Source organism: Stegostoma tigrinum, chromosome 23 (assembly GCF_030684315.1).
Source record: "Stegostoma tigrinum isolate sSteTig4 chromosome 23, sSteTig4.hap1, whole genome shotgun sequence".
Taxonomy (NCBI): domain Eukaryota; kingdom Metazoa; phylum Chordata; class Chondrichthyes; order Orectolobiformes; family Stegostomatidae; genus Stegostoma; species Stegostoma tigrinum.
The window spans coordinates 6,975,281-7,001,838 of NC_081376.1; the positions used below are offsets into that span (position 1 = coordinate 6,975,281).

General features: G+C 38.6%; 1 protein-coding gene across 3 annotated transcripts in view; it reads right to left on the reverse strand.

Moving 5' to 3' along the window:
• The window catches only part of LOC125462367 (katanin-interacting protein), a 119,523-nt gene that overhangs the window by 14,780 nt on the left and 78,185 nt on the right, over positions 1-26,558 (reverse strand). For all 3 annotated transcript variants that reach the window (XM_048552360.2, XM_048552361.2, XM_048552359.2), the window contains 10 exons: positions 25,590-25,727; positions 23,106-24,189; positions 19,843-20,589; positions 16,190-16,398; positions 13,367-13,436; positions 12,247-12,424; positions 10,086-10,251; positions 5,302-5,465; positions 4,724-4,788; positions 2,103-2,213 (listed from right to left, as the gene is read on the reverse strand). In XM_048552360.2, the coding sequence (XP_048408317.2) occupies positions 2,103-2,213; positions 4,724-4,788; positions 5,302-5,465; positions 10,086-10,251; positions 12,247-12,424; positions 13,367-13,436; positions 16,190-16,398; positions 19,843-20,589; positions 23,106-24,189; positions 25,590-25,727 (2,932 nt within the window). The remainder of the gene's footprint in view (positions 1-2,102; positions 2,214-4,723; positions 4,789-5,301; positions 5,466-10,085; positions 10,252-12,246; positions 12,425-13,366; positions 13,437-16,189; positions 16,399-19,842; positions 20,590-23,105; positions 24,190-25,589; positions 25,728-26,558) is intronic.

Consider the following 26,558-nt stretch of genomic DNA (forward strand, 5'->3'; position numbering starts at 1 on the left):
CCTCTAGTTTTGTCAAACTTTCTGATAAGTCCTCTTTAATTTACAGTGTTTCAGTTATAGGAATAGGGCTATTTTTAGGGTTATACAGCAAAGAAACAGACTCTTCAGTCCAACTCATCTGCACTGAACAGACATCCCAATCTGACCTAATCCCATTTGCAAGCATTTGGCTAAATCCTTCCTTTTCATATACCAATCCAGATGCCTTTTAAATGTTGTAATTGTACATACCACCACCATTTCCTCTGGCTGCTTGTTCCGTACATACATCCTCCTCTGCGTAAAAAAGTTACCTCTCGAGTCCTTTTTAACTCTTACTCCTCTCATCTTAAACCTATGCCCTCCAGTTTTGGACTCGCCCATCTGAGGAAAAAGACTTGGCCATTCACCCTATCCATGCATCTCATAATTTTATAAACCTCTATACCGTCACCCTTCAGTCTCCAATGGTCCAGGGGAAAAAGCCCCAGCCTATTCCACCTCTCTACATTATTTAGACCCTCCAGTCCCAGCAAAATCCTTGTAAAGCTTTCCACACCCTCTCAAGTTTAACAACAGCTTTCCTATAAAAGGGCAACCAGAATTGTACACAGTATTCTAAAAAAGGCCTCACTAATGTCTTGTGTAGCCACAACATGATATCCCAACTCCTATACTCAATGTTCTGAGCCATGAAGGCAAATGTGCCATACGCCTACTTCATCGCCCTGTCTACCTGTGACTCCACTTTCAGGAACTATGCGCCTGCACCCTTAGGTCTCTTTGTTCGGCAACACTCCTCAGGACCCTACCATGAACGTGTAAGTGCTGCCTGGGTTTGCCTTACCTAATGCACCGCCACACATTTATCTAAATTAAACTCCATCTGCTACTCCTTTGCTCATTGGCTTATCTGATCAAGGTCCCGTTGTTCTCAGGGATAAGCTTCTTTACTGCCCACTACATCATCTACTTTGGGTCATCTGCAAACTTACTAACCATACCTCTGATATCCACTCCAAAATCATTTATATAAATGATGAAAAGCAGTGGGCCCAGCACCAATCCTTGTGCCATACCTGATCACATGCCTCTAGTCCAAAAAAACCCTCTACCACCACTCTCAGTTTCCTACCTTCTAGCCAATTTTGTATCCAATTGGGTAGCTCCAGCTGGATCCCATGTGATCTAACCTTACTAAACAATCTACTATGCGGAACCTTGTCCAATGCATTGCTGAGGTCCACATAGACAATGTCTACTATTTTGCCTTCATCAATCTTCTTTGTCACCTTTTCAAAAAGCTCAATCAAGATAGTGAGACACAATTCCCAACACACAAAGCCATGTTGACTACCCCGAATCAGTCCTTGCCTTTCCAAATGCATGCAAATCCACCCACCATTGATGTAAGGCCCACATATTGATTAAGAAAGCTTTCTTGTGCATGCTTAACAGGATTTACATAACACTCCCCATCCAATCTCTTAACTCTATGACAGTTCCAGTCTGTGTCTGAACCTTGTGCAATTAGCAGGTTGATCTGTGGCTTAATTCCATACATTTGCCTTTTCCCCATACCCCTTAATGCCCTTTGATAACAAATTTTTGACAACTATTTGTTACTAACTTAGCATCAATTGACATGTGGGATAGATTTTCAAACTTCTCCTAAAAAGGAGTACAGTGGATAGGAGGCAAGGAATAAGCATTGCGTTTCAAAGAGGGAATCCCAGAGTTAAACCTAGGTGACTGAAATTGTTTATAGATGAAGTGGGTGTGCATTGAGAAGAGACGTAGGGAATACACAAGGCAGGAGTCAATAGAACAGAAATTACATGCAAGGTTGGGCAGTCTTGAAAGATTGAAGAGAAATTGGAAAAGTATGTAGAAATTCAACCACAAGTACTTCTTCAGAAAGTTGAATAGTTCCTTTCATATTGACAATGAAAAATATTGTGCTATGAAAGAAGTTAGGCAATGTCTAAAATATTCACCCTTGTATCAGATTAAACAATGCTTCAGCTTTGTTAAAAGGCAGCAGTACTGGAATGAGTTTTTAATTGTAAATATTATTCAGAAAGCTAATCAATAATTTGACTTTTTGATTTGGCAAAGGATACTATTCTCTGTCAAAAGAATTTTTTCTCCATCATCACCATAGAATTCTAGTCCATTAAGGCCGATGTAGTAAGGATCTCCCCAGCTTGTCAGCAACTGTAGCTGGAAAATAACTGGCAGAAACTAGATCAAGGAAAGTAATCTAGTCATGGGCATGAAAAAATATCAGACTAAATTTTACCAGTATTAGCACAATATTTCTTATTAATGTTCAAATGCCAACATAATATTTAACAATAGGACTTATTTTAAACAAAAGATAAATGAAGTATAAAATCTACTGCCAATTAAATGTAAAAGTTTTTGTCAAGAATTATTTTTGGTACCCTGGATTATAAATCACTTCATTAAAGCACTGGAATTTAAATACTTCCAAATTTACTGCAAACATATTTGTTTGTCTTTACAAAGGTATCAGCTCACAAATATTTTTACTTGAAACCTTTATGCCTGTTAATTCAACAAAGTACTTTAAACAAGTTATGCTGCTGTTAAAATAGTAATTACAGGGCTGTCATGCAAATATAATTTTTATGCGTTTATTAACATTGTCAAAGTAATTCCAAATTTACACAAGTTAACCAAGGATATTTTAAGAAAGAAGAAAAAGTCTTGCATATCTAAAACAGACTGCTTGTATTAATTAAAGTTTTAATGTTTAAATAGCCTGTGTTAGAACTTGAAACATATTGGATTTGTATCTCTCATAATACACATACTCTTAATACACATCCATTTGACGTGCATTGATCTGCACTCAATCAAATTTACACATTTCATAACAGCACTATATTCGTTTCAAGATAAAGAGTCTACTGGCTGAGAATAGTACGGGATTCAAAATAGATAAACAACTTATTTTTAGACCTACTTCCACAGAATCTCTACAGTGTGGAAACAGACCATTTGGTCCAAAATGTCCACAATTCTGCTCACACAAAATGTGGTCATTAGTCATTTAATGCAATTCAGCAAGATAAACTAAAATGAGAACTAATCTTGAGAAGGGAGAAGAGTTTGATCTGTTGTTCACCACAGACCATAGCAATCGGTAAAGTGCATCCCAGAACATGCTATACAGTGTGCTTGATTTGCTGAAACGGAGTGATGTCCATTTTTCTGTTCAAACTTATTTCTTCTTTTTAAAAAGCAACATGTTCAGACCTAGCTCTGGAGCATGGGGAAAGTCACCTTAGGCCTTCTGGCCCAGAGGGAGGGGCATGGCCATTGGATTCAACGGTCTCATTTATTGAATTTCCTCTCCAGTGTGGGTCTTGAACCTGGGACCTTGCAACTCAGATTCATAGAATCCCTACAACAGTGTGGAAGCCGACCATTTGGCACACTGAGTCCACAGCACTCCTCCCCACTCAGACCAACCCCCTACCCTATCGCTGTAACCCTGCATTCCCCATAGCTAATCCACCTAGCCTGGACACTATGAGCATTTCAGAATGGCCAATCCACCTAACCTACACATCTTTGGACTGTGCGAGGAAGCCAGAGCATCCAGAGAAAATCCACACAGACACGGGGAGAATAAGGAAACTCCATACAGAGTCACCCGAGGCTGGAATCGAACTTGGGTCCCTGGTGCTGTGGGCAGCAGTGCTAACCACCGATAGGAATGTGCGGATTCAGTGCTAACCACGGAGCCACCATGCCGTCTCCAGAGGCAAGACTGCGACCTGCTGAACCATTAAAAAGGGAGGCATTTATATTTATTTTACTGAAGGTTTAAATGGGGGGTGGGTGTTTATATTTAAACTGAACTTAAGCAATTGCTGCAGCTGCACAAATAGGTCAATTAATTTTTTTAACTAAGAAAACCCAAAAGAACTGCGGATACTGTAAATCAGGAACAAAAACAAAGTTGCTGGAAAAGCTCAGCAGATGTGGCAGCATCTGTGATGGCAAAAACAGAGTTTACATTTTGGGCCCAGTTCTGATGAAGGGTCATCGGACCCAAAGTGTTAACTCTGTTTTCTCCTTCACAGAATTTGCCAGACCTGCTGAGCTTTTCCAGCAACTTTGTTTTTGTTCTTGAATTGTTTTTTACTCAGTGGTACTGGCTTCATGTACCAAGAATAGATCAATTTACCAAATGTGGACTAATGAAATTGAAGGTAGAGTAATTATTGATTAGTATGAGAAACAGATCCAAGCGAGGCTGTAACTGATTTCTAGTTACTGCAGCTACAGATAACTAATAGTGGACTAACATGGTTATTAATGCATAGTCACCCATGATGAATGCTCCCAAAGGGCACAAATGGCATAAACTCCTTTCCAACTTGAAGACATGGTCTGTCTTGGTGACAGAGATCATGAGGACTCTTAAGGCATACTGGTAATGACCCTACCTCTGCGGGGTCAAGTCTCTTTCTGCTCCTGACATGTGCCATTACAGGATGATTAAAAATATCTACATCTGAATTCGAATAATAGATTGTGCAAACTCCAGCTTAAAGGGCATGACTCGTGATTAAATTCAATGCTCATTTGGATTATTTAATTTAATTCTGTGGCCCAAGTGAAAGTCACAAGGAAATTCCAAACCCATACACTATTAGGGTGAGAGTAACACTCTTTTGGTAGCAGACTTCCTGAAGTTAAAGGATACAGCCACATGGCATCAAAGGAGATTCATAATCCATACTAGCCTGTTCCACGTTCCTAAGACAGTTACTATCAAAAATATTAGTGTGCAATTCAGAAATGTGCAGAATTTAGGAGACAGGAAATATCTTACATTGTTATCAATACATTGCGCTAAAGATACTGAATGATTGGTTGCAGTTTCCACAATTGCATTCTTACTAATTTTACAAAATGTTTTAAATCCACAAACCAACTTTTGTAAAACAAACATATAATGAACAGTTGGAAAGTCACCATTTATTCTTAAAAGGTTTAACATTATATTTCATATAATTTCATGATTATATAGTTTCAAACATAACTAAATTAACGCAAATGAATCTAATCTAAAGATTGTCACCTTAGATTTCATGTGTTTGCAACTAAAAAGGAATAAACATTTGGTGCTGAGAAAACTCATATGGCTTCTAGCGTTTATCAATTTTATACTTTAATGGTATTAGAGCTGTGAGAAATTCAGAATTGTCTTGGCCTGTCTGTGCTGGTTTTAAATAATTTCAAAATAACGTACAAGAAAATATGTAATGGAAATGCTTTTACCCGGTCTGCTGCTTTGCTGTTACTTTGCTGGTCCTCTGGAGATAATCTACAAAAAGAATTTCTTGAGCAAAGTCAAAATGGCATACGCCTGGCCCTTTTCGGAGGAGGAAGCCCTCTGGTGGTGAAATGCTATATCCATCGAGGGTAACATGGACAACTTTTGCCTAGTTATGATTTAAAGGAAATACCACTTTACCAAACAGTTTCTTTTTCTTTTCCCGGATTTATATTAGACTGTTGGTGAAAGATCAGTTAAGGAAATTACAGATGTAAACGTAGCATTAAATGTTAGTTACATCTTTTCTCCAACAATGTCTATAAATTTTATTCAGAAGTGAGAAATGCTTTTACTTAAATGTTACAATTATTCACTGGTTACAGGTTACAATTTGTCCAGAAAAACATAAAGTATTGCATATGGAAAGTAAGGAAAGTGACATGCATACTTTACAAACTGCTGAAATTCATAAAAACATACATAGGAAGGTGCAGGAGTAGGCCATTCGACCCCTTGAGACTGATACGTCATTCATTATGATCATAACTGATCATTGAGTTCAAGACCCTAATGCTGCCCTGCTCCTGAACCCCTACTATTCCTTGATCCATTTAGTTACAAGGGCTGGGTTTACCTCCTTCTTGAAAACACTTAATGTTTTGGCCTCAACCACTTTGTGGTAGTGAATTCCAGAGGCTCACTACTGTCTGGGTAAATAAACTTCTCTTCATCATCTCAGTCTTGAAAGGATTGCCTCTTAATCTATGATCCCTGGTTCTGGATTCCCCTCTCCATTGGCAGAATCTTTCCTGCATCTAACCTGTCCCATTAGAATTTTCTAGGTTTCTATGGGATTTCCCCTCTCATTCTTCAAAACTTCATTTTCAGCTACAAAACTACAATCCCAACCAACTCAATCTCTTTGAATACATTAGTTCTGTCATCCCAGGAATCAATTGGGGAAACATTCGCTGTAGTCCCTCTATATTAACAGCCTCCTTCCTCAGATAAAGAAACCAAAACTATACACAATATTTCAGGTGTGGCCTCATCAATACCCTGTATAATTGCAGCAAGACTTCCTGTTCTGTTCTCAAATCCACTCACTAAAGTGACGTAAGGTTTGTCTTTCCTGCCTACTGCACCTGTGTATTTACTCTCAATCCCGTCTCAATTTACAGCTATTCAAATTATAATCTGCTTTCCTGTTTTTGCTACCAAAGTGGATAACCTCACTTTTATCCACATTATACCGCATCTGCTATGAGTTCTCCCTCACTCAAATCACGCTATAACATCTCTGCGTTCTCCTCACACCTCACCCTTCCACCCAACTTTTGTCATTTGCAAATTTTGAGATATTACATTTAGATCCCTCATCTAAACCATTAACATATATTGTGAAAGCTGCAAACTTAGTGCCCAGCAGTACTCCACCAGTCACTGCCTGCCATTCAAAAACAGACCCATTTATTGTTGTTTTTTGTTTCCAAACTGTTAAACAATTTTCTCCCCATGTCAATTCACTATCCTCCAATGCCATGTGTTTTAATTTTACACATCAATCTCTTTTGTGGGACTTTGTCAAGAGCCTTCTCAAAGTCCAAATAAACCATATACACTGGCTCCCACAATCTATTCTACGTGCTACATTCTCAAAGAATTCCAGTAGATTTGCAAGCATGATCTCCCTTTTGTAAATCCATGCTGTGTCGAATTCCATCGCTGTTTTCTAAGTGCTCTGCTGTAAATCATTGATTGTGGACTCCAGCATCTTCCCCATTACTGAGGGCATACTCACTGTCTATAATTCCCTGTTTTTCGTCTACCTCCCTTCTTAAATAGTAGGGCTATATTAGCTACCTTCTAATCTTAGGATCTGTTCCAGCGTCTAAGAAATCTTGGAAGATAACCACCAATGCACCCACCGTTTCTAGGGCCATTTCCTTATGTATGCTTGGATGTAGATTATTCGACTCTGGGGATTTAGCAGCCTTCAATCTCATAAATTTCTCTGACAACATTTCTCTCCTAATAACGATTTGCTTCAGTTCTACCCTCCCACTAAAGCCTGTGTTCTCCATCATTTCTGTTACGTTATTCATGTCGTCCTTTGTGGAGACAGAAATGAAGTAAGAATTTAGTTTGTTAGCCACTTCTTTGTTCCCCATTACAAATTTCCCCATTTCAGTGTGCAAAAAGCCTACACTAGTTTTTTTTACCAATCTTTTTTACCAAGGGAAAAGGCTTTGGAGTCTTAGTAAACCGAATCTGGAAATCTACTATGGCATAGCAATCAAAGAAGCTAATCACATGTTCACTTAGAAAAGTCAAGACATCTGAGAAACTAGTTGTCAAACTGCTCTGGTTAGATCATTATTTGAACATTGTGCCCAGTTTTTGTATTGAAGAAACAAGCAAAGCAGACAGTGCAGGGAAGAGACAAAGTTCATCCCGAGTTTCAACAGTCTGACTTATAAGAAAAGGTGAGCTGACTTAGGATTTTCTGTCTTGGAAGAAAACAAGTTAAAGGCATCTTACTGAGATGCATAAGGAGCAAACAATATAGACGGAATAATGCTTTCCATTGAATTGTGGGAGAAGGGGTCCTGGGTAAAATAATACTAAAGTAATAAATCATAACTGACTCGTGAAAAGCGTGATTAATAGCTTTTTGCATGAACTGTTTCAAGTTCATGAAATGCTCAGGAAATCCCACAGAAACCCTTTCACCAATGCACCCAAGAGAGATGGGTTTACCTGGGAGCATGCTTCCAGCACGATATTGCCTTCCACTTTCTAAAGATAAATTGACACCCAAATGTCTTATGAAAATTGCAATGAGCAATATAAAGGTGGCACTATAAGTAGAGCATGTCTTCGGAAGCACCGTAACTTGACAACTGAAAGTGCTATATTTGTGTACAAGATCCATAGTTTGTGAGTCATTGTATATTTTTATTGCAGATCACTCCAAGAGCAATATACTGATAACCTGGGGCTGATTTTATCTTAGAGTGGCACAGAGTACATAGAACTTAATAAATATAAGCAGGAGTAAGCCATCTGGCCCTTCAAACCTCCTCTGTCATTCAATAAGATCATGGCTGATCTTTTCATGTACTCAGCTTCAGTTCCCTGCTCACTTACCACAACCATCAATTCCTTTACTCTCCAAAAATCTATCTATCTTTGTCTCAAAAAACAGTTAATGAGGTAGCATCAACTGCTTCATTGAGCAGGGACTTCCACAGGTCCAAAACCTTTTGGAAGAGGTTCCTCCTCAGCTCAGTGCTAAATTTACTTCCACTTACTTTGAGGCTATGCCCCCAAGTCTAGTTTTTCTCACTAGCGGAAACAAATTCCCTGCTTCAATCTTAACTATTCCCTTCATAATTTTATATGTTTCTATAACCTCCCCCTGCCCTCATTCTTCTGAATTCCAATGAGTATAGTCCTAGTTTACACAATCTCTCCTCATAAGCCAACCTTTCAACTCCGGAATCAATTTAGTGAACTTCCTCTGCACCCCGTCTAGTGCCAGTGCACCCTTTTTCAAGCAAGGAGACCAAAACTGTTCAATTTTCCAATGTGGCCTCACCAGCACCATAAAGTGCTGCATCATAACCTCCTTGTTATTAAACTCCATCCATCTAGCAATGATACAAGAAAAAGGAAAACAATTCTGCCTTTTGCTGCATAGAACTTAGGAGATTCTGATTCTCATGTCACATCAGCTTACTGCTCTAAGCCCAAATTCACGAGACAGATGGCAGCAATAAGCAGGATATTAGAGACAGGAGGCACCTAATAAACTCAGTCTTTTGGATGCTTTTCAGTGCGATATTGCTTTCTGACAGGCTTTGCCTGGCAGGGAAATTGTATATCTTCCCTATTCAGGTCTGCGATAAAGATCCAAATCCAGTCCTGAGATTGGTACTGAAGCACATGGACTGCAGTAGTTCAAGAAGATCATCACCGTCTCGAGGGCAACCAGGGACAGGCAATAAATGTCGGCCAGCTAGCAAAGCCCAAGTCCAATGAGTGAATAAAAAAAGGCCTACTATGCGCATTTAAAGAGGGAAGCAGTTTCTGAAGTTGTGGACTTGGGACACTTCCTTACATGTCTGTTCGTCAGAATCACTGCCTCCAACTAATTCTAGGCACAGTGCTACATTTGAATAGTTTTTCTTCATAAGATAAATGTGATTTGGAAGTTTGAGGCAGAGCAAGAACTAAGAAGGTATCGTGTAAATATTATTAATTCTCATTTGCAAAATTGATTCCAAAACTTTAGTTGTGGCATTATTTTTGATCACTTTATTTTTGTTTTGATGTCCATGGTAGTCCCACAATACTGTTAAAAGAACAGAATTCTCAGGACAAATTGCCGAATGATTTAGTGAGTGTTTCAAACTGTTTTTCTTCCTCATTTATGCTCAGCTTGTATCAGAAAAATTTACCCATACAATGGTCAGTTGTTGCATTTAGCTATACAATGACATAATTTCAAAAGTAACCCTTTGGTTTTCATGTGTTCTAAGATACCCTAAGTAGGCACGAGATAATTTCAAGACAGGGAACAAACTAACTATAAAATACTGCGATAAGATACCAAGATTTATTTCTCATAATGACAATGTACGCTTTATCTAAATTTAAGAAGAACTAGGAAATTACATCATCAAATTGTCAAATTATATCACTGCTTAACAGTTAAGTTAGAATAAAATCTGTCTTTTATGTTCTCCCAGATTCCATCTGAAAACGCTTTCCAAAGACTTACCCCTCTGTACGTATCTTCTGGCGACTTGTTATAGTTCCAGAAGCGAAGTCCAATAATGGTCTGTTGTCTATGGAAATTGATTGTGAGGGTGTGATTCTCTCCATAGGTGAAAGGAATCAGCCACATGTGTCCATCTTCTGAAGTGATGTTAATGCCATCAATTAGCCTTTAACAAATAAGTACCAGGCATCAATTAGTCCTTTAAACTATGGTTAGGTTGAATTTCTACTTTGTATCTAAGCTGTCTCCTCGATCTTCTTGTCTTTGAACATGTAAATTCCCTGCTCCCTTCAATTTCGTTGTGTTTCATTTTTCATTTCAATTTCATCCTCAACCACTGCGTAAAACAGCAAACAGAATCTGAAGGGGAGACTTAAGTACACAAGATCAAGGTGCATTGGAGTAGGTTCATAACTACAAAAATTATTTTTATAATCTTTCAAACAGAATGTTTCTGCTTTTTTAGGTAAATGAAAATGACACATGTGGAAGAAGATAGAGGGCAGACTGAAAGTAAGTGTGTTACAGAGAAAGAAGGGAAAATGCAAGGTTAACACGTGCAAGAGTATGTAAACTGGTTGGAGGAAGTCAAAAAACAGAGGGAGCATCCATAAACACAGAGATGGGACTGAGTGGTGGAAACGGGTTGGGTAATAATGACACAGAGATTGAGAGTGTGAATGAGAAAGAAGAGTAATGAATCAGGAGAAAATGGTGATGCCAGTGAAACAGCAAGAACAGACACATCAGGATGGCATACACTGTAACTATTGAATAAAACAATGTGTGAGAGAGAGAGATTGCAAAAAGAAAAAGAGGATAAAAGGGACTGTAACAAGGGCTGGTGGTAAAGGAAGGAAACAAGAATTAGATGGTGAAAAAGATTTAATCAGCTAGGATAGAATTAACCTAGCTTTAGGGATTAAGTTTATGGAACTGGTAACCTTCCAGTCAAGCAGATACTGCAACAACTTGGCTCGATGTGACAGGTAGCTATTGTGCTTATTTCCTTTGGTACTACACCTAGGATTGACCACAGCCCTTATCCAATGCTGTGCCCAAGCAAATTAAGATACTTGATAATGTCACATGGACTTTTCTAAACTGGTCTTTATGATGGTGAAGTTATTTGGATTAACTGGAGAATCCACTTAGCATTCAAGAACATACAAAACCATCAACCATGTTTCTTGCACTAATGTGCTGAGCTTTATCAGAGTTCAGGAAGTTGATGCTCATTGAATCTCCTACTCCTACCTGTGTGCCTTTTTTCATCACATGTGGTGGGTTTTTCTGGCTTTTAAAAGTGTTGGGATTTTATAATGCCATTTATCACTCATCACACTCATTTATAAATGCAGTGGAGATCTGGTCTCCTTCCTCTCCCGTACAGTATCAATTATTGGATATGCTGCTATTGAAAACAATTATTTTCTAATACTGATTCATTTCCTTCACATTTAATATTGTTGGCTTAATAAGTGAACACTTGCTCTGAATTGGAATATCTCCATCGATAAGAATATGAACATACAGCCTTAGGCAAAATGTCAAATCTTTGTTAATCTGTCTTTCTGATTGCTTAAATGCATTTTATGAATTCACCTTAACCATACAAGTTTAAATGCCATGCCTCATTAATTGCTACCTGAAGATATGGATAGAAACAAATTTTAGTGAACTGAAATTTTATTTATTTTAGTATAGCACTTCTTAGGATCACTGGATAGTTCAAAGTGCCCTAAAGTCAAACAAGTAACTCTCTGCTTTTCCTTGAAACACTCCCATGAGTTCTTTTGCATCTACCCAAGCATGCACATGGCACTTTTGACAGTGCAGCACTCCCTCAGTACTACACCTCAGTGTCAACCTTGACTTTGTGTTCAAGCCTGGAGTGGGACCTACTGCCAGATCTGTCTACTTAGGAGGCAAAGGCACAGGGAACATAATTTTCCAAAACCAACAAAGTTCAAAAAGGACAAATCAACAAGTAAACATAGAATAGACATTTGGGTCACTTGCAACAGATGACAGTGATCAGGGGTGAAACACGTTTAGGTTTTGGAATGTGTATATGATTTATGAACATCTGAGCATGCATTTTAAACAGCAATGTAATCACTGAATTGATTTTCTTGTCAAATTAATGAATAAGATATACTTGTCTAATGTCCTACTGTCTTCATTATACTCTGGCAGTTCATTTAGATCTCTCGGTGAAGCTTCAATATCATCCATTGTGACAGATAGTGCCTGACCATCTTTGCCTACAATTTCCAGTCCAGTCAACCCAAGGTAGTGAGAATCTCCCCAAGTAACAGTGAAATTTAGCTGTATACCTGGAATTCAAAGAGAGAAACTTCAAGTCTATATAACAAAATGTTAATTTTTAAACACAAATACACATAATTCATAAACAAGAAGAGGTACACACAACCTCGTTCCAGTTCAACACGATATTTTAAAGCTATAGTGAAACTGTGATGTATCAAAATCAGATAGCCCGGAACTCCAGCTGTGTTAAAATTGTCAAGTCATTCCTGGAAAAGAAAATGGGAAATCCAACAAGGCAATGCCCTGATAAATCGAAATTTCAGCCTGGCAACTCTGGATTCATGCCAGCTTGTTAGGTGACCACACCAGCCAACTAGAGCAGAAATAGGCTAAGCCACTGCATGAAATCGCAGACCAGCCATTATCTGACACTGACATCTCTCTGAAATCCTGCAAACATGGCTGTGGAGGCTGGTGACCCTAAAGAGCTGGTGAAAGTCAGCCTGCACACCTACCATTTTCCCTAGCTGAAGCTGCAGAGGCAACGGAGATATCCTTGTTTTTGTGCCGTTTCCTCTTTCTATTTGAACATCTCTCTCTGTACTGATACCAGTAGGCCATAAAACTAAAACCTTCTGACATACTCCCTTCAGGCATTCTTCCCTATTCTAGCACATGGATTTGGTCTGCTCCTGCAGGCAGTCAGTCACTGGCCAAGTGTGCTGAGATTTTAATAAGAAGTGGGCTGGTTCTCAGCGGAATTACACTGCAAAGGAGAATTTTGGTGCCACTGGGTTGGATATCCAGTGCACAGCAAAATCGAACTAGAATTCTTTCTGTAATACTGTATTGTAATATTGTACTGTAATAATGTACCATTAAACCAGAAAAATCTGACAGATACATTTAAAATTCATTAAGATTCATCAGAACTCTACAAGACCAAGAATTAATTTCAAACATAACCCTGATATAATCAGAACTTTGCTCTGTCAACCCATACTTACATTTCCCAGTGTACTCCTCTCGCATCTGACTGGCTGTTCCACCCAACAGGAATGGGGTTTGTTCTTGCTCCTGAAAATACCGATTTTAAGTAGTTAAAGAGACTACATGCTGTTATCTCAAAAGGCTAGATTTATGAATTGTTTGAGGCCACTTCTAACATCACGATTATCACTATCATTAGCTACATTTCCATCAGATTGGTTTAATTGCAACAGTAATACTTTGCTAACAGATTATGCCAAAATAAAAACTATGGTGATGTTTACCAGAGACATCAAGTATCTTAAAAAAAAGTTGCTTTTGGTATAAAAAAAATTAAGACTTGCTATATTGACCATCCTGTCTGGCCAAGTTGTAATCATTAAATCTGCTGATTATGTCATGATCACTGGATTGGCCAGTTTCTACCATACCGGTTCATGTGACTTAGTTAACCCAATAGACTTTCAAATAACCAATCATTTTGATAACTTAAACTTTCTCCTACTGTGATTGTGCATTAAACCTGCCCAAGAGTGCCCTAAAAAAATTTTGTGGGCAACAGTTGGTCCCAGTTTTCATCACCCAGACACAAACTGAGTGGCAACATTCCATTAGTAGCATTGTTTTAAGTGTTGAACTTAAAGGTGCATTAATTAATTTGTAGTATAGTTGTCTCACCTACATTTCCTTTGATACATCATCAACACCTGATATAGGAGATGTTTTAGAGAACATAGTCACATTATATATTTATTGGTTGTGTCTGTGCTAGGAAGGGAGCATAAAGACCCAAGGTTCTTTCTCTATTTTCCATCTCTCATTATTGTGCTTTGCTGTAATGTAGGTTTTGTTAATGTAATTCTTTTTCTTTTAGCTACACACAAGCAATTTCATCCACAATGAATGTTAATACTGGCAACAAAAGCAGGGCCTTCTGCTCTTCAGATGAAATGCATCTCTTCCAAAATCTACTTTTCAACTCTGGAACCCAAATTCTCAGCACAAATAGTACGTGTTTCCTTTGCCAATTGGATGATAAAAGTGCCTAGATCTACTGCAATTACTCCTTGCAAGAGACACAGGATCAAATTGGAGAAAAATGGAGAAAGAGAGAATGGATATCACTGAAACAGATTACCTAAGTTATTAAAATTGCAAGGTAGGAAATTCAGCAGCCAATGTGTACAAACAAAACTCCTACCAGCAGCAATGCGATAATGATCAGAAAACCTGCTTTAATGATGTTGACTGAGGAAGAAATATTGCCCAGGACTAAGGAGGTAAACAGTTTCTCTAGTCTCGACATCCAAATTCAGTCTTTCATCCTTTGATGACAACTATCTAGTAAATCACCTCTACACCTTATGCAAGGCTTCCTCTTGTGTGCTGCCCAGAGCTGATCCCAATTCAAACTGGGGCCTAACCAATTTATTTTATTATAAATGTTTAACACAAATCCTTTGCTTTCATAATCTATGGGCAGGATTTTCTGAATGGCAGGGTTTCCCTACACCATCATCCTGGTAGTGCATCCGCAATTACAACTGCCCCCCAATCATTTAATGCTCTAAGGAACGTTCATTTGTTGGAGATGGAACTTGTAACCCTCACTCAGGAGGAAGGCCCACCTCACAGCTGCCAGCGAACTGACATCCAGCACCTGAAGTCTCTGTAGCAGCACTGGTCAGGACTGTGACTACACTCAGTCTCTGGACTCAAAGTCTCAGAGTTCAGAACCAAGGTAATTCCAACTGGTCTCATGGCAACCAGGGTAAGTGTGACAGTGAGAGAGAGGCGAGGGATTGGGCTTATTAGTGGGGAGGATCCACTGAGGAGAGGAGTAGACCTTGCAGAGGAGTGTAGAAAGGGGGCATTTGAGGGTGGTGTTCCTACCTCTCTCAAATGCCAAGTTGCCTGCCCCGTTACTGAACTCCTTCTTCCAGGCTCAGCATTGGCCTAGTGATATTATCCTCCATGATGAACCCAGAATTGTTCTGGGGACCATGGCAGATGGTGAAGCTTGAATTTAAGAAAGAAACAGAATTAAGTGTCTAATTATAAAGCCAAGCATCTATACTTTTTAAGTAGCCTTCTGGAAGTCCTACGCAACTGTCATTGTGTGCCTTCCCGAGGTTTGCTACTCAACTCCCTCTAAAATTATCTCATTTCATTTACACTCCTGCTTCTCATTTGTCGACCAAAATTAATCATGACACTTAATTACATTAACTTTCATTCACTGCAAGTCTCCCCTGTTTTGCCAATCTATCTATGCCCTTCTGAAGTTGGTTACCATCCTTCTGCCTAGACATAATATTTACAAGTTGTATTTCATGTGCAAATTATGCTCTATACATGCAAGTCCAGCTCATTAATATATATTAAAAAGTCCCATCACTATCACCGAGGGGTATGACTACACACTTTCACCAGCCAGACAAACACCACATTTCTAAACTTTTGGAGAATTCTGCATCCATATGGTCACTGCCACTTTAATCCAAGGGCTCACATTTTTCAAACAGATCTATTATGTGCTATTAAAACCAGAGTTATTTCTGGAAGTGACAGTGTCCAGGGTAGCGAGTTTTGAGAAGACTTGTAGCTCAGGTTGAGGTTCTGGATGTGAGTTTGCTCGCTGAGCTGAAAGGTTAGTTTTCAGACGTTTCGTCACCATTCTAGGTAACATCATCAGTGAGCCTCCGACGAAGCCCTCGTCGGAGGCTCACTGATGATATTACCTAGAATGGTGACGAAATGTCTGAAAACTAACCTTCCAGCTCAGCGAGCAAACTCACATCCAGTGTCCAGGGTGCTGAAGTCACCATCTATAGACTTACCTGTTTGCTCTCTGTTCTAAAGCCGGCCTGTGTGAATGGCCTCTCATCTCCTTCACCATCTGCAGTACTAGGTCTATTGAGTTCTTCCTCAAATGTGAGTGGCTGAGTATAATCAATATTAGCTGCAAACGTTTCATCGTATTGAGACATTGCATCGAGAATCTCGTCATCTGTAGTGAAAAGTATAGTATCTCCAAACTGTTCCAGAGCTGGAATAAGGAACAAACACAAGTGAGTCCAGAAGAAATATTTCCTCAATATAAACAAATTAAAACAGCTGCAAAGTTAACAAAAGAAAAGGTTCTGCACATAAACAATGGATATGGAAAGTCTATTAGAATCACATTTTCAATGTTTTATTTCTACAACCATCAAAAACAATGTTTTCACTTGTAAAGGTATTAAACAATTAAATTAACTCCTCTTCCTATGCCATAGGACTAGGCAAAACTTGCTCTATATTACACAAAAGGGCCAACTCGGTTGACTTGCTGAAACCTCCAGACTGGACTTCAACCTGCGGAGACTTGTGCAGGTAGATAGGAATGAGGTTAAAAACACATTTTATCAAATTTTCTATCCTACACTCATCAGGATAATTCGCAAGATGGTTCTAAGATGGCAGCACAGCAGCAAGCAGGGCTATGTGTGGGCTCTTGCCTGGGCCTCACTGCTCCCACCTGCTTTCTTCGTTTTTTTTTCTTTTTATTTCTGCTCTTTTCTTTTTATTTTCTTTTGTTTTCATTTGCAGGTTAGTCGGTGGCATTGGCACGGCAGTAAGAGTGGGAGTGGCGGTGATGGCAGTGCAGCTAAGGTGTCCTCCTAGTGTTCGATGGCAAAGCTTCTCCAGCGATCAGAGGCAGCAGCAGACTCTTAAATTTGGTAATGCCTTGAGGAGGGCGCCAGAATAGGACTCTTGGTGCAAGGATGGCCTGGCCTGGCAATAGAGGCAGAGACTCCTGGAGGCAGTAGGCCCAGAACAGGGACCTCTGGAGTCATTGAGCCAATAGGGGAGCTAGGGACTCCTAGATATTGGTGAGGCAATGGCAGTAGCAGAGCCGGGGTCTCCTGGTTGCGCAATGAGTGTGGGTTCAGCATGAGACTTGACAGTGGCATTGGTGAGATGGTGAAGAGACGATGCCTAAAGAACAGTGACTCCTGGGGTGGGTCCAGTGCAGGCAGTGGGGAGGCAGTGGAGGAAGGGTGGCAGCGCGAGTGTTGTTGGTGAGCCGGCTCAGGATTCAGGGTAGAGGCGGTGGAACTTGATAGAGAACATAGAGGAAACATCTTCTCTATCATGCTATCAAGGTTCACTCTGTTAAGATCTCTCATATTCTGTATGTTTCGATCAAATTCCTCCCTCATTCTTCTAAACTTCATCCGGTGCAGAACCAGAGTCCTCAATCATTCCTCATGTGACAAGCTCCTTCTCCCCAGGATCATTCTTGTGAACCTCTTCTGGACTCTTTCCAGTACATTTGTCATTAGATACGGGGTCCAGAATTGTTTTCAATATTCCAAATGTGGTCTGACAAGAATCTTATACAGCCTCAGCAGTACATCCTGGCTCTTGTCAAAATGAATGCTGACATTGCATTTGCCTTCCTAACTGCCAACTGAACTTCTATGTTAACGTTAAGACAATCCTGAATTAGGTCTCTTTGTACTTCAGATTTCTGAAGGCTTCCCCATTTAGAACATTGATATGAAGAATAGGGGTGTAGACAAAGTGTATAATCTCCCACTTTCCCACTTTTTATTTCATTTGCCACTTCTCTGCCCAATCTCCTAGCCTGTCCAGGTTCTACTGTAGCCTTCCTGCCTGCACAACACTACTTGTCTCCCCACCTATCTTTGTATTATCTGCAAACTTAACAACGATGTCCTCAGTTCCTTCCTCCAGATCATTAATGTATAATGTGAATAGTTCTGGTCTCAGCACTGATTCCTGCGGAGCTACACTTGAAAATAGTTGCCATCCTGAAAAGACATTTTTACCTCCATCTCCATCTCTGTCAACTGCCAGTCAGCCAATCCTGTATCCATCCCAGCACCTTGCCCCAACACCTTGGGCTCTTATCTTATTTAGCAGCCTCCTGTGCAGTATCTTGTCAAAGGCCTTCTGGAAATCCAAACAGATCACATCCACTGGCTTTCCTTTGTGTAACTTGTTCATTACCTCCTCAAAGAATTATATCAGATTTTTCAGGCATGACCTTCCCTTGATGAAATCTTGTTGACTATTTTAACATGCATTTCCAAATATCCTGCAGTCTGGCTCTGGTTCCCTGACTCCAGTGATTCCTGAAAGATCACCACCAATGCATGCATGATCTCCTCAGATATCTCCTTCAGAACCTTGGGGGGTAGTCAGTCTGATCTGGGTGATTTATCTGCCTTTAGATCTTTCAGCTTTCCAATACCTTCTCCTCAGAGATCATCACAACACTCACCTCTGTCCAATTACTCTCTTGTGCAAAACACAAAATATGTAGGGCCAAGTCTTGTCAAATTTTGGGTAAGTGTCGATTTTGTTGAGTTTCATGGAGCATTTTTTTCTGTGAGGCCCAGAGAGATTTCTCATCACTGCCCACATCATTTAGAGCCCTATGAGATTCTACCTACAGTGTCCAACATGATTCTATGATTGGACATCATTTGCTAAATCATCCAGAGTGCACTGAGATATACACTGACAAATGATTTAAGATAGTCAGTCAGGCTCATAGAGTGCTGCACTTGTGTGTGCTTGAAGCTTACATAAACTAACACACAGAGCTTGTTCTTACATACAGAAAGAACACGTACACACATTACACTTGTTTCAGCCTAACAACCAACATCTGTGGTTCATTTCTCAGGGTAATGCCATGATCAATCTACCCACTATAAATCTGAACAAAGCTTTCAGTTAATTGCAATTACCTAAGTGCAGCATTCTCCATGAAAATATCTGTGTCATTCAGAGTGCACTTGCCAATCAATCCAAGCTCAATCTTCTCATACATTAAAAGGATTGTTTTCCCTTTACAGTGGTGTTTCTCATGAATTGCCTTGATGAGTGCAGGTGAAAAACCTAAACAAAATGTTCCTTTTTACAATAATATCCAATAGTGTACTTTCACATGCCTACTTAAAAAAGTACTTACTTTCTTGTAATATTCCTTCAAAAATATTTTCCTTGAAAAAGATCTGACAGAAATTTCTGAATAGGTTTTACAAGATAAACAACAAGAAAATGTTTTTACCATTCACAAATCCAAAACAAAGACTATAAATAAATAAGTCACCAATGAATATAAAAAGGGAATTCGGGGAAACCTCCTTGCCCAGGAAGTGGTTAGAAGGTGGGATGCATTATCACAAAGAGAGTAACTTAAGTAGCACAGATACACTTCAAACAAAGAGATAAGGAAGAAAAGGATTAAATATAAGGATGTTGTTGAATGAATAAGGTGCAAAGAAAAGTTGGTTTTAAATTTTGCATGAACAATATAATTAGTATTGACTATTGTTGCCAAATATAATGCTGTAAAGTGATTGAATAATTGTTTACTTGATGCTAACAAGAATAAGAAAACATTATTTGACTACCTGTACCGAATCAATTTAAACACAGTACAGAGAAAAACAATGAATAGAACATAAGTTACCTCCATTTAAGGTTCCCGATGCCTTGGCTATTTCTCCTCTAAAGATCAGTTTCCCATCCAATAAGATTTCAACATCTTTAATACCACGGAAAGAATGTATTCTCGATTTGTTGTAATTCCAAATTCGAATCATGGCCAAGTGACAGTAATTTACAAAGTCAATATAGATCAAATGGGGCCTTCCTGGAGTGAAAGGTGCAAGCCAGAGATGCATATCATCTTGTGTCCTGTTTACACCATCAATCAAATTTGAAACAACTCTTGGATCTTTGCCATAAGCAGGTAAGATGTTAATATCTGCTGGATCTGCTCTTATTTGTGCTATTTGTACAGGTTCTCCACTTGAACTGAATATTTCTATCCCATTAAGTCCAACATAATGTCTGTCACCCCAAGTTGATGTTATATTAATAACTAAATGACAGCCAAAAGGCAAAACTGGAATTTCAAAATCATCACTCCCATCATCATCTCTTTCAAGGTCAGTTGTATGCTCTTCCTTTTCCTCTTCAACTTCATGCATTGATTCCTGATACAAGGATTTCAATCCTATTTCTCTTCCAATTCGTTGCTCTTGCAAAAACTCATCAAAAATGTCTCCCTCAAAATCCATGTTGGCTATCCGACCTCGCTGTGATCTGTTAAACTTTAATAAAGAATCCCATGATTCCATCAGTGTGTCATCCTGTTCATTTTTCCACTTGGGTCTTGAAGACCCTGAAGTCTTTGAAGTAGCTCCCTGATTATCTGAAAAAGACAACATAAAAGATGAATTACATTGAATCGTTTCTGTTCTAATTAGTCCACTTTGCAACGCACACAGTCAACAACACCAATACAACAGCAAAATACTGTGGCTGTAGGAGATCCAAAATAAAACCAAAAAAATCTGGAAATCCTCAGCAGGTCCAACAGCGCGTATGGAAACATAAACAGAGTTAATGTAGATGAGACAGTAGGAACTGCAAATGCTGGAGAATCTGAGATAACAAGGTGTAGAGCTGGATGAACACAGCAGGCCAAGCAGCATCAGAGGACCAAGAAGGCTGACGTTTTGGGCCTAGACCCTTCTTCAGAAAATGTAGATGACTTTTGTCAGAACCAGGAGAACTCAAATAAAAGTTTTTAAAGCTAGACATGGGGGAAGTAACAAAAAGGAAGTTCAATGTAAAAGTGGAAGGTATTCAAGGTTGTAGGATGGGCAAATAATTTTCAAATTAAATTCAACAAAGCTAAAAATAAAATCTGAATTATATATTACTGACACACAAAAACACTAGAGAAATTCCATGTACCACATTTTCTGTATTAAAAGGAGGATGGTCAAACAAATGCCAGCGTTCCCCTTAAAGCTACCTCCAAGTATTCAGACATTGCTCCTGCAAAATCAACTTTGATGGACTGGACACATTCCGAATGGACAAAAGGTATTTTACCTGCAAAGTCCTGCTTTCTCAACTCTCAAATTGTCAGCTTTCCAGAAAAGGGAAAAGAAAATGCTACAAATATACTTCGAAATTCTTCTTGAAGAGTGGCAGCATTGAAAGATCGGGAGATGCTTGCTAATAATCGTTGAAAATTTGAGACCGGGAGGGCAAGGGGAGATGAGATATTAAAACTGAACATAAATGGAGAGCGAAGGATAACTTAGACACTTACACACTCAATGCGTGCAATATTTTACATAAAATAGAGGATTGTAAAGTTAACTGTGCTGCTTTGAAGTACACAAATATGACTATCTAATGGCAGTGAATAAATAATTCCTGACACCAGCAAAATTAATGTGTGACACAGGACATAAAGAATTATAGACTTTCCATCTTGTTACTTAAACAATATTTTACAGTATGAAATTGAAGTTTTTGATCACTGAAGTAAGGTACCTGACTGCACAATGTAAGATCATGTCAATTCAAAATGTACACATTGGCACAGGTATTCAAATATCAGAGAATCGTTGGAGCAGGACAGGCTACAGTTGTGTGTTAGTACCAGTGAAATCCCGACATAGTTGATTCTGCAGAAAGTGCCCAGGAAATAAAATTCTCTGATGGGAAAATCCCCTGTGTTTGGAGCCCTGCGTAACAGTCCATTAAAGTCAGTGAATTCAGAGATTCTGACGAACAAAAACATAGCCAACTTCTGGATAATTATTGAACTGAATGTCCAATTTACCTGTGACCCCCAACCACACTCTCCCAATCCTGGACCTGAACCTGTTCCAGATCAACCTGACTGGGTTCAAACTCCTTCCCTTTTTCGTTAGGGAGAAGAAGGTTAAGAGGTGACTTAATAGAGACATACAAGATGATCAGAGGATTTGATAGGGTGGACAGTGACAGCCTTTTTTCTCAGATGGTGATGGCTAGCACTAGGGGACATAGCTTTAAATTGAGGGGTGATAGATATAGAACAGATGTCAGAGGTAGGTTCTTTACTCAGAGTAGGAAGGGCGTGGAATGCCCTGCCCGCAACAGTAGTCGACTCGCCAACTTTAAGGGCATTTAAATGGTCATTGGATAAACATATGGATGATAATGGAATAGTGTAGGTTAGATGGGCTTCAGATTGGTTTCACAGGTCGGTGCAACATCGAGGGCCGAAAGGCCTGTTCTCCGCTGTAATGTTCTATGTTCTTACCACCAGTCCAGCACAACTGAGATGTGCCCAAACCTGCCGGTCCAAATACGTCCTGCCTGGCCTGAACCACTTGACCTACTCTAAGCACCCTATACACCCCCACCCACCTGACACCGTAACTCCTACCCAGTCACTTACCCATGTGCCACCTCATCCCCTCACTTATCATTCCTCAGCTGCTGTAAAAGTGCATATGGGACTTTCAATTCCAAAAATTCCAGCAGCAGGTGTCATGAAAAAGAGGAATACTACTCAAGTGCTGAGTAAATTACTCCCTGATTTGCTCTGATGGATGCATTGGGGACAGGTCAGCCTTAGATTCTTAGCTGCAAAAAATAGCAGACAGATAAGTGGTAATATTAAAGGGTATTACTATTGGTTGAATCTGTTCAGATGGTACTTAAAATATCTTGGCCAATGCTATGAGTCTTAAAAACACTAGATTTTGGAAGCCTCCACATCTAGTAATACAGACACAAAAAATCTTGATCCATTCTATTTAATAATGTTGAAAAATGTACATCCATTTTACTTTAAAGCTCATTAAACTGCAGCATAATAGGTTTTAAATGATTTTTAGGAAAAAAATTAGAAAATGACAGATGATAAAACCACTGTACCTATTTTAAGAAGTCCTTCAGTGTCATTAATATTAAAAAGTTCTTTAGTTCTTGCACTTTTCATAGAGCTTCTCCTTCCACTTACAGGAAAGTCAGTTCTTTGATTCTCCTCATCCTGTGACGAGGGTATATAACAGTCACTTCCACTGAAGTCATCCAGGAAATCTAAATAGTTCTTGTCAGTAAGTACTTTGTCCTTTTCAGAAGAGTTAACTAACTTCTTCTTATTACATTTTAAAATCTTGTCAGTTCCACCAATTGAGTTTTTGTAACTACTGACAGGGTCAGATAGATCAGGCCAATTACAATTTGCCTCACTAGTTTTAGCTGAGTTGTTGTCAACTTTTAAATCTACGAGTTTCTCATCACTGAGCCATGGAGGCTTTTTCCATTTACATTGCTTGGGTTTTTCTTTCTCTGGTGATTTTAGCCACGATGGTATTTTTGAAGCTGACGGCATTTCTGTTATTTTCTTTCCTGTTATTTTCTCCACCTGGTCTTTCATAACTGGTTCTTCATCAGCATAAATTTCTTCCTCCTTATTGGTTTCTGAAATATTTACTCGCAGGAGCGATGTCTCCAGTGAAACTGAGGCTGTTAACATTGTGTCTTCCTCCATGGCAGAAATTCTGCACTTTGGTGAATCATTCAAATCAACTAATGTAGTTTTCTTATTTTCTAAGTGCGAATTTAAAAAGAATGAGGAACTTGCTTGATGTGGAGAACCAATATTAAGATTTGCTTTTGAGCTCTCAATTACATTAGCTTGATCATCTGTATCAGTCCCACTGAAAGCACCAACTGTATTTCTCTCTTCTAAACTTGAATTTCGAAAGAATAAGGAAGTTGCTTGTTCTGGCGGCTCAATGCTTGGGTCTCTTTCTGAGCTCACCATTTCTTCAGTTTGCTCTTCCATATCACTCCCACTGGAAGTATCAAGTGAAGCTTTGCTTTTGGTGGTTCTCAAGTCAATGGTTGTACTGTAATCAAACACTTGATTTCCACAGCCTTTTTCAAGCTCTTCTTCATATACCAGATTACTGTCCACATAAATCCTTACATCCTTTGCCCCAACATCAAGCTCCTAAAGGAATTTAGACAATGAAAGCAAATTTTGCAATATTACAAATGCATTAAGTAAAAAAAAATGTAGAATGCATTTTATTGTGATATGTTGAAATACAACATAGCTAGAAAATAGGCCTTTTAGCTCTTTCAATCCCGTTGGTGTTTATCACGCATTCAAACAAATAGTTTGAATAACATACTTCTCCCTTGTTCCAGTATCCCCTTTTCTCTTATACACCTATTCAAACCAATCCTGGATTCAGGGCATCAAAGTTTATAAAGAATTTTCACCCTCTTTTTAAAATGTTGTACATTTAGCATTGCACGCACAATCCCCCATTCTTGACTGGTTTACTGCTGGAAGCAATCTGCTTCTAGCCAGTTGTTGCTATTCCTCATTACTTAAAGCACTACAATCATATTGTCCCATCCTAATTTAATATGTCGTAACCGTCAAATTATAATGGCTACAATATTCTCATCAAGAAAAGCCACATTTTATCTGATTTCCTTATTTACAATTTCTGAAAACTTAAAATAAAATAACTTCTTCATTATCACAAACACTTTAGGTATAGTTGAGAATTTGACTCTTTTCTAAGTTTAGACAGGACAAGTTGGCTGACATGCTCCTAGTTCTCTGACTACAACTGTTCGTACTCTGATTCTCATGAACATCAGGAATTCACGGCATTGCTTATGTATTCAAATATTTACATACATTCCTAGGAAACTTTGGAAGTCACAAATTTGATTTGAGATCTTGTTTATTATGAATCAGAATTTGTACTGGTATCATTGGTGGTAACAAATGAACTGCAATGTAATTTAATTTGAGCATTTAATATTTTCTCAGTTACTTTTAAGAATTGAATTTTTAAGGTTTAGAGATAAAAATGATAGCTAATTTATTTGCTTAAATGTCTTTTGTAGACTCCTAACATTTGTCTTGCAACATAGCAGAAAGACACCAATATGCTTTACATGTTATGTTGTGCACGGGATCCTTGGTTCAGGATAAGCAATAGCACATTCTATTGCTATTATTGGTGGAGTGCAAGTAAAGTAAGGATAAGCTTAATAATCCACTATGTTAATCCCTGGGTGTTCTACATTCTACTCATTTACGTATTATGTCAATAGGCTGAACTTCAATGCATTATGAGATTTCCTATTATCTATTCCAATGTAAGGCAAACAAGTGTCAAAATTCTCATTATTTCATTACACAGTGCCAGATACATGTTTTAACAATTAGAGGATTTGTCCACCTATCCAAACAAACACTTGATATTTTCACTCACTTTTAGGAAAACCCATATATTTTGCTTAATTGGTAAATCTAAAAAAAATTACTTTCTAAGACGTACCTTGTAATAATCTGCACAAAAGTAGGAAAACATAAAAACAACTTACATTAAGACTTCTATTATAATTCCAAATTTTGATCTTAGAAATACCGAAGTCACACGATTTGATTGGGCTACGCACAACAAAATATAATTGAACTGGTGGATGGAAAGGGCACGTCCACATGTGACGTTCCTTGGTAGTCTGTGGAAAGAGGAAAGGTTAGATCTTAATAACATCATCAGGTTAAACTTTTCTTAACTGAGGGAAGAACATGTTTTTACAACTATCAATATAATTAAATGAAAAACAAAGAAATTTGGAAGTGCAGAAACTAATGCAGAATGTCAACGGGCAATTGCTTCAATGATACATTGCTGTCATAAAAATGAACATCTTAATTCTATGATTTTACCTCATACTTTGAATATTGCTAAAGTCTAGTCTGCATTACGCCTTACTCAGAATCAGCTAATATTCGTGGAAGACAACTGAAACATAATACCTTACCAAACATATTTCCAATTATTGTAAATCGATTCATTTCTTATTACTTCTGACCAAAACTTAAGAAAATATAAAAGAGAAACAGCTCTCTCATCCTTTGGACACCTGTATTTGAACGTGTTTGTTGGGCTAAGCTTTTAATCCCTCAGCTAATATCTTCTTTTGGTGTGGGCAGCTTCAGAACAAGTTAAATGTAGGCTTTCAAGAGTGATAGCATCTCCTAGAACTTTTTCTCTTTCCTGAATCTTAAAATAGGATTTAGAAACCTTAAAGTTTAAGACACTGCACTATATTTTACTGTTAATAGGTAATAGATTAAGGTGAAAGGTTCATTTAAGATCTCATTTTTGTCATCCAAACAAAAGCCCTATGCTGAAGATTATAAGCCTTGACCAATGTTCAGGACCATAACATTTTGATTGTGATGATGGAAAATCTAGAAGCTCCAGGGACAATGGCTTTGCAAATGGAAGATCAGTCAGGAAGAGAGACAGTGTTTCTTTAAGTACATATGAGGAAGGCAATGAG